The sequence below is a fragment of the Arabidopsis lyrata genome (genome assembly GCF_000004255.2).
Source record: "Arabidopsis lyrata subsp. lyrata unplaced genomic scaffold ARALYscaffold_8, whole genome shotgun sequence".
NCBI classification, from domain to species: domain Eukaryota; kingdom Viridiplantae; phylum Streptophyta; class Magnoliopsida; order Brassicales; family Brassicaceae; genus Arabidopsis; species Arabidopsis lyrata.
In genome coordinates, this window is record NW_003302548.1 from 4,816,857 (window position 1) to 4,825,500 (window position 8,644).

At 38.0% G+C, this 8,644-nt stretch overlaps 2 protein-coding genes across 3 annotated transcripts; both read right to left on the reverse strand.

Annotated features, from left to right (window-relative positions):
• Positions 1-1,929: 1,929 nt before the first annotated feature.
• On the reverse strand, positions 1,930-3,056 carry LOC110230257 (F-box/LRR-repeat protein At5g35995-like). Its single transcript, XM_021032597.1, has 2 exons — positions 2,812-3,056; positions 1,930-2,714 (listed from the first exon to the last, which is right to left on the reverse strand). Exons 1-2 carry the CDS (start codon positions 2,834-2,836, stop codon positions 1,930-1,932), a joined length of 810 nt encoding a protein of 269 aa, XP_020888256.1. The 5' UTR covers positions 2,837-3,056.
• Positions 3,057-4,714: 1,658 nt separating this feature from the next.
• LOC9301527 (aspartic proteinase-like protein 2) lies at positions 4,715-7,595 on the reverse strand. 2 transcript variants are annotated; one of them, XM_021010438.1, is made up of 8 exons: positions 7,018-7,595; positions 6,821-6,941; positions 6,313-6,740; positions 6,055-6,211; positions 5,620-5,702; positions 5,439-5,535; positions 5,261-5,330; positions 4,715-5,072 (listed from the first exon to the last, which is right to left on the reverse strand). In XM_021010438.1, exons 1-8 carry the CDS (start codon positions 7,248-7,250, stop codon positions 4,813-4,815), a joined length of 1,449 nt encoding a protein of 482 aa, XP_020866097.1. In that variant the 5' UTR covers positions 7,251-7,595; the 3' UTR covers positions 4,715-4,812. The 2 variants fall into 2 exon arrangements, with proteins under 2 accessions (XP_020866097.1, XP_020866102.1); XM_021010443.1 differs by having other exon boundaries at positions 4,974-5,072; positions 5,428-5,535; positions 7,018-7,371.
• Positions 7,596-8,644: the final 1,049 nt, after the last annotated feature.

The following is an 8,644-nucleotide window of genomic DNA, read 5'->3' on the forward strand; positions in this document are numbered from 1 at the left end:
GGAGAACGTGAGTCGCGACGATCGCGACGAGGAGTTAATCTGTAGGAAGCAACAGATCGGGCTCCCTCGGTGCTGCCATCATCGACCAGCAAGGTTCTACTGTAGTCTTTCTTGTCTATAGAAGTCGCGAGGAACTTTTTCTTCTCCTCGCAAGCCTCAGCCATCGGCTTGGAAAGCAACTTGCGCTTGGCCGCAAGGGCCCGAGATGACATTCCTTGAGTTGAAGGAGGGGGAGGAATTTGGTGAAGATGACCAGGCGGACTCATCCTGAGTCTGTGGTTAGCCTCTATGAATCGTTCGAGAGTGAAGGAATTCCAAAGGGTTTCCCCTTCGAGAATTATTTTGAAGAATTCGATGAACTCTTCAGATGGGAGATTGGAAGCGATGAAAGCTGCGAAATGAAACGACGATGTTAGTTAATAAAGATAAAGAAACAACCGGGAAAGATACGGGCGACCTAATCTCTACCAGGTTTCGCCGACCACTTCGAAGGGAGGAAATCTGCAAGATTTCCAATCGAAGCGGGAGTTTTCTTAATCAAGAACCAAGGATGATGCCAATTTTCATCCTTGTTTGGAAGATGCGAAATGATGTTCCTGTTGGCGTTAGGATATGCTGAGAAATATCCCGTTTTCTTCGATGAGCTTCTCACGCTTAGAAGCTCATTTAGTTCGGCAACTCCGATAACGTAACCGGCCTCCGCCGCGATTGTTATAATGCCGAGAATAGTACGAAGGAGATTGGGGGTTAACTGAGGAAGAGCGATTTCAAGGGCCGCTAGGTATAAAATTAGGGCTTCGGGAAGAGGAAAGGTCAGCCCGCAACCCTTGAAATAAATCTCATACACACAGAAGTAACCATCGCGATGGTTCTCCGGAGATTCTGTAGGGGAGGCTATTTGTGTTTCCGCCATAATTTCCGGCGGGATCCGGCAAAGCTCTCTCAATCGCTCGAGGGATTGAAGAGTACAAGTGGACCTATAGTGCGGACCGGCAATGTCACCAGGGCGGGTGCATTCATCGTTACTAGAACGCCTCTCGTCAAAAGACGGAGACTCGGGTCTATCGGAATCAGAAGTCATTGGTAAGAAAGAAAAATTCAAGATCCGGCGAAGAAGGGTTTTGGTGAAGGAACGAAGAGAGAGGTTTTGATTAAAGTACAAAAGTAAAGGAAGAGAGTAATGGTGAAAAGAAGTTACCTCAAGCTAATGATGAAACCGCCTCGGGAGTCGTGTGGGTAGTGGGAAGGTTTTTCCCGTTTTAATAGTAATTAATCAATATACGGTCATAATGATGACAGATGTCACTCGGTTAAAAATGGCTAGTGCCGAAATTAAAGGAGTGATGAGATTTTCGGCGGGAAATCAGAAAGATTCTCGAGCGCAATCTTTGGCCACTTGAGCACTTAAAGTCCTCCGAATTGGAATAGCACTTCGAAGAACTTGGGGGGCTAATTGTTGGTGTCGGATCCCGCACCAGAAGTACGAGACCAACCAAAGATTGCCACGTAATCAGGATAATGGCCCGTAAAGGATGAAGCCCATTGGACCCGCGAGCCGAAGGGATGGACGAAGTGGTTGTCACCATTTAGATAATCCGAAGTGACTGCACTGTGACGCGAGTTCGGTGAAGAAGACACGGGTAAGTCGGTTCAAAGACATTTGGGCCAGAAGAGGCGAGGCCCATGAAGATCAGAGTCAACTCAAATTCAAACGTTGAGCATTAAAGCCGAAGAATCAAAACGGACACATTTAAGAAGGAATAATTGTACTTAATTACTCATTTTTAATATCGTTTAGCTATGTATAAATATAGAGGCCAATGACCATGTAAAGGGGATCTTCCTCTCAAGAGAGAAATACTATAGCAATTTCCGTATCAATTTACAAGTTTTTATATATTCATTTTTGTCCCTCAAGGATAATCTTTCTCACTTAACAAAAATACTTGAGTGTGTGAATCCGACATCCACAGTATCGAGCCAAACCTCTTCTTTTTTGTAAAAATTTGTATACTTGGGAACATGGGAATAAATTACAAGCCGCTTCATGAAATCACCTGACACAAGTCCAGTCCAACTTGGCGGGAATGGCTGGCCATCTCCATTACGTATGAACACTTCTTCCAGCCCCGGGCACGAAGCCATGAGATTATCAAAATGAGCATGACAAATTGCAACATCGCCGAGAGAAAGCGATTTGAGCGATGGGAAAATTACAAAACCCTTCTTCGTAGGAACATATTTAATACGACATCCATTGGAAAGTGTGAGCTTAACCAATGTCTTGCTCCAGAAAAAAAAATCTGCATCTCTATCTATCTGATGCCGACACCGCAAGTGTAGTTCCGATAAACCGCGTTGCATCGCGGTGCGAATCCAACCGTTAACACGAGGCTTTTCATAGCGGCCATTCACAGAGAAACTCTTGATGGGACATGTGCTTAACAGAGCAACTGTTTTGTCAACGAAATCAGAGAACAAGACACACCTTGCTTCTTCGTCGTCTCTTTCGGGGTAAAGAAAGATTGAGTCATCAAAGTTTAGGCTGTCTACAAGAGGTAGCAAATTCCTCCAACTCTTGGACAGAACCGATGTGGAAGCAGCAACTTTTGTGGGAAGTGAAGACAGTATTTTGGCAAGAATCTCATCTGGCAAACTGCTGATTAAATCTCTAGAAACTATAGAGACAGACTCGAATTGACCTTTTTTTCTGCCTGCAAAAGTATTTTACAAAATTACAAAGCTATTAGTTTTGAGAACAGAGTTTTTCTATTGCTAAACATCAGTCTCTTACATCAAAATAATACTTACGTTTTAAGATCGAAGCGAGTCCCATACAGTTAAAATTGAAGAAGAAATGCAAGCGTGGATAATTTAAATCGCAAGAGAACTATAGTGTTAAGGATAAAGCTGTGTGTTGTTTAGCAAGTAACAACCAAACCAACGTTCGTAAAACGCCAATTCGGATCCCAATCGAAAGAGCTTGAAAGAAGAAACAGCTCTAGCAAATTAAAAACCAAATTTCACAGAATTGAGAAAAGAGAGATAAACACTAGAACGTGTTCATGAATGAATGAATGAAAAATAACAAGGTTAAAGATTGCATTTATAGTAAAAGGAAAGCATTGAGAATTTATCGTAAAAGGAAAACACGATATATATTTCATGTTTAACAGCTAAATTTTTGGTTCATCATCTACAATGGCTACAAAGCAAGACATACACATAGCCATTAAGCAAGACATACACATAGCCATTGGTCTTAATAGTAAAAACCTAAAATAGTAAATAAAATGCAACAAAAAAGAGTTTCATGATTAGCGCTCTTTAACGAGATTGCAGAGCATTTTAGTAACAAATTTTTAACTTGTCTAGTCTAAATTCAAAAACAATCATTAAGATCATTTTAAAACGTGACAAAACTCAAAATATTTAGATTAACCAAACCCTAAGTAATGAAGTAAAGCTTTGTCTCGCTCAAACCAAACCCTAAGTAATGAAGTAAAGCTTTGTCACAAACCAAACCCTCGCGTCCTAAGCAAGAACTGAGAAGCATTCCAACCATTCTTCTCTCTATTTTCTTTCTTTCCTTGTACATCAAAATAGCGTAATAACTACATCAATTTCCTTGAAATCAAAAGTGTCTTTAATTTGAGGAATCTTGTTTCCTGTGTTCTGGGGTTTGATTTCTTTCTATCAAATATATAAATACAGCATTAGATGTGTCAGACGAGAGAGGCTGAAGTTCTTGTTCTTTAATAGTAGCATTTACAGGCTCATAAGTAGCTTCTTCTTGCTTTCTCCGTCTCCACACCAATGCAAGTTTGATCATCACAGAAGTAACAAACAACGATATCATCGCTCCTCCCACCACCCCGAGTAAGTGTTTCTCCCACCAGCTCCTGCTTAAAGCACCACGTTAGACCCGCAAACAGATAGAATCTAGTGAACCAGCGCGATGATAGATATGAGGGAAAAGAAACATACTGTTTCGTCTTTTGCTCAGCCTTCCATTCTAGTAACTTGTAGCTTCCAAATTGTCCAGGTAGGCGCAATCGGTTTTCCTTCAGAAGCAACATTATGTTCTGCAATCACATATAATGTTATCGGCCCATGAAGATACTTAAACCAACTATTATCATAGACCATCATTTGTTAGGAAAAGAAGAACTACCAATGCCGTCGTATTGGAAATGTACTCAGCAGATTGTGGGGGAAAGACTCCCCATTTCAGGCGATACTCATTTCCACTGGACGAGAAATTCAGCAAGCGAACCTAACAACAAGAGCCATTTGGATCATTTAATTTTAATGAAACTGCACCTAAGACAGCACAAGTAGTAAAATGAATGTTTATAAGCTTGCCTGTGAACTTTTAATGTCTAACTCATGGGCAATGAAATCAGCAATCTCTGAGAACTTGGGCTTTAATGTAGAATTGTTCACACTAATTGAAACTTCGAAGGTAATAACTCCAACCCGTAAAACACCTTCACGTTCGTAAGATATAAGTCAATATCAGGTTAACACCAAAATAGAAAAGAAAAGGATATTCCGATGTAGCCAATTACAGTGCTATAGATGACACTGATCAGACTCTGGGTAATAAGTAATAAAAACCAATTTATTTCAAATGCTAGGAGTAATTTTACTTTTTCATTGCAAGAAAACCAGACTTTTAAGGCAGGTAAAGAGTCTTACAAAAGATTTTAGCAAAAAAGCACGCCCAAGAAGTGTTTCGATTCAGCAAACTTTTGAATATTTTATTCAGAACATACAATGTCAGATATAAGCCATGTTCGTTTGCAGTCGCTAACGACCAGCGACTGCGACAGCGACCAGAAACATAGAGACATACAAGGCTAAACTACCTGGAAGATCAGTGGTAGGAGACTCGCTTTTAGCAGGGCTTGGGGAAATGTTAGAACTTTTATTTTGGGAAATTGGTGAAGTAGGTGCAGGAGATTCTGGTGCCGCCAGCCTCCTCCATAGATCAGAACAGTTGGTCTTCAGAAACCCGAGCTTATCATTCTCACGATCATAAGTGACAAGAGTATTGCGGACAACAATTCCTGATCCAAATGTTAAAAGTACCAAGTTTATACTTGTCACATGAAAGCCAAATCCAGCAGAAATTGAAATTGATTTGAAAAGACTGGAAAATACATGCTCTTCTTTGAAATTAAAGCATACATGATAAATGCTTTCATGGAACATGGGAATGCATGCAAGATATGTAAATCGAGTCTGCATACACTACCTCCTAGGAGTGTAGTTGAGTCTCTATCAGGAAAGATTCCAAGGCAGTATGCGCCTCTAACTTTAGTGTGCTATAAGCATGTCAGGAAGACAAATGGAAACTGTTAATATTTGCCTGAACGATGAAACAAGTACTTAAAAGAAAAGAATGAAGCCAATTTACTTTACCAAGTTATTACCCTGAATAAGTAGTTCTCGGGAGAAAGAATCAGTTTCTGACCATTTCCGAATTCCATATCGATCTCAGGAAAAAAATTGTGTATCTCAGCCACATCCCTGAATAATATTCAAAAATAGTATCCTTAGACAACATATAAATTTGAAGTTCCGTAATATTGATGTTTAAACAAAGTAACAAACCTTCCAGCGCCAGAGAAACAAACATCATCATAATTTGGGTCTGGGCCATGGATCCGTTTGAGAGATGGAATTTCCTTAATGATCTGCGATACCACATAATCATATGCAATTATAATAAGGAAGAAACATCAACATTTGTCTCTTTCAATTTCTATTCTAAGCTCAATAAGCACAATCTTTTGTCGAAGGTCATCCATAAGGCATGACAGGAATAATAACATAGCTCAAGCAACTCACTAACAGAATATAAGTTCTTAATGTCTTATGGATTATGATGCATGTGCTTGTATACTAGGATAGGGAATAACAGAAACAGAAAGCTCTTAATATCAATGCTTCAAAGAGAAAAAAAAAAACTTGTGGAAACTAAAGACTCGTGAAGAGAACAGAGCTGAGAGATGAACAAACATTTTTATATGACTCAAGATATCTTACCGCATCCTTAATGGCTATAAACGCTTCCTTGGGAAAATAAGCATATGTTGTTCCACTATCCAAGACGGTTCCATGCTTTCCATTAAAGACCTTTGGGTTTAGCTTTAGAGACTTTCCAGCAACATGCATTTGTTTCAGGTCAATGTTGTAATACGGACTGCAAACACCCGAAACTACAGTGATGTTGTAAGAAGCTCGAAATCTACTCTCAAATTATTCAGATACCAACTAAAAAGCAAATCTATGAAGTTACTCTACCTGCGGAAAGGATCTGAATGAGAAAACACCATTCCAGCCGGAGGAGATATTTTACCAAGTACCATAGCACCACCACCAACTTCCATTCCTCCATAACACAACGAAAAAACATCCTCGATAACACCCTTATCAACAAGCTGATCAACAACACTAAGCTTACCACGACCCAACCCCATTATACCATCCGCACGTTGGCTAAAAAGATCACCAGTTTCCACATTCTCACATCCGAAAACAGCTCGCTGCGGAGTAAGCTGACTCTCATTACCAAAAGATATCAAATCCTCACTTAAAACCCCACTACTCGAACTCATCTCAGCATACCGTCTTTCGTAAACACATAACTTCCCCTCATCATCACAATTACAATCAGGATTACATTTCAAAGCTTTGTAACTACTAGATAACTCAGGTTGAAACTTTGGATCCTGCAAACAGTAATAACAACAAACCCCTCAAGCAATGATATTACAAACCAAGCTTAATCACATAAACAAGCTTAATTCACCTGATGCTTCCCACACTGTTTACAAGTAGAGCAAGGAACGTAAGTAACAGTACTTCCAGTATCAACAATCAAAGCAAACTCTTGTGGTGGTGTTCCAATCCATAATCGTGTAGTGTAGTAGCTGCATAAAGATGATCAGGTCAAAACCTAGAAATTACACGAATCGACGAAGAGGTAATTTGATCGAGAAGACGAACCCGTTGGAGAGGAGGTCATCGTAGAGTTTCATGTGAGCGTTTGGGAGCTGAGATTGATGAAGACGACGACGGCGAAAATCCTCGACTCGCGGTGGTAAGGAGGAGTAACTAAGAGGGAAAATCATCGGCGATTCGGCTGTTAATTCGAGCTCATCGGCGGTGGTTAGATCGAAGAAGAATATAGAGACGGTGGTGATGAAGAGGAGGAGGAGGAGGAAGGAAGCTCGATCCATGGGTGGTGGATTGGATTTGATTGAAGAACGCCGGTGGCGACGGAGTCAACTCCACCGTAGCTCCGTCGTTGAAAAATGAGAAGAGAGAGAGAGAATGAAATTGTCTCTCGCGGTGGTTGTTTCATGATTCAATACTTTTTTTTTTGTGGGTAGAGCGACGAATAGTGTAATGCCACGTAGAAGTTTGAGCAAGTCTTGCGAAGTCAACGAATCATAACTCTTAAGGTCTTACCATGTCTGCGAAAAGGTATGTGAATTGGGAGACCAGGAAATTGATAAAACGGTGCGGATCAGACACATCAAACAAAAAAAAAGTATAGATTAACGGAAAAATCTGTATTATGAACGCAAATTACAGTATAACCTCTATAAATTAATATTCGATAAATTAATATCTTAATAAATCAATACATTTATTCGGTTTCAAATTTGGTTTTCGAAGTAATTAGTATATCGATAAATTAATAACTCGATAAATTAATAAAATATCATAGTCTCAACTGTATTAATCTATAGAAGTTTTAATAATGGATAAAGTATAATAAATGCAGATTAAGTGGTCTAAATTTTACTTTTAAAATGGCAGAATATTACAAAGAAAAGTTTGACCAAACAAGATAAGAAAATATTCATATAGAAGAAACAATTATAATTGTCTTTGAAAATACCAGTTTATTTCTAATAAAAACAATTATAGCAATATAGAAGAAACAATTACGATTGTCTTAGAAGTTAGAAAGCAAAGGAAATTAATCAACTTTAATAAATTACTAGATAACAACCCGCACATAGTGCGGGATGAAATGATTCAAATAAAATTATTATTATTAAAATTATTATCTGCCGTTTGTGTAAAATGAAACATGTAATAATTTTTTTTTGTTTTATGTAAATTTGAAACTATTTAGTATAAGAATACGTTTTACCCGTAAAATATTTGAACCTTGAATAAAGTTTCAACGTGATAAAGAAAATATTGACCAAATGTTACCATTTATGGCAATATGTCTTTCCGTATGTTATAAAGATTTCGAGATTTTATAGTATAAAAAAGAAAAATTTCTTTTTACTATAAAGATTTCGAGATTTTTAATATAAAGATTTATTAATATATGATAAACAAAATATGTATGTTTTTTAATTATTAAAATAGGTTACTAATATAAATAAATAAAGCTCTCATGATTTATTGTTATATATAAATATGAAGATTAGTTGCCTAATTATTTACTTTTTAATTATAATTTTGTTTTTTTTTATTTGTGTAATATATGTATGTATTAACTATTAAGACTAATGGCAAAATCTGTAAATAGTCTAGTAAAATTTGGGTAATAATTTAAATTGGTGAAAAATCATTCTGAAAGCGACATGTCAACATGGCAGTTTAGTTA

Bases quoted from the DNA above. Each gene is read 5' to 3' on its own strand.
- LOC110230257 (XM_021032597.1), bottom strand. From the start codon at position 2,836: ATGGGACTCGCTTCGATCTTAAAAC. The intron at 2,715-2,811 runs GTAAGTATTATT...ATACTTTTGCAG, and splicing joins ACTCGCTTCGATCTTAAAAC to GCAGAAAAAAAGGTCAATTC.
- LOC9301527 (XM_021010438.1), bottom strand. From the start codon at position 7,250: ATGGATCGAGCTTCCTTCCTCCTCCTCCTCCTCTTCATCACCACCGTC. The intron at 6,741-6,820 runs GTGAATTAAGCT...TACTGTTTGCAG, and splicing joins AACAGTGTGGGAAGCATCAG to GATCCAAAGTTTCAACCTGA. The intron at 6,212-6,312 runs GTAGAGTAACTT...GGGTGTTTGCAG, and splicing joins CATTCAGATCCTTTCCGCAG to TCCGTATTACAACATTGACC.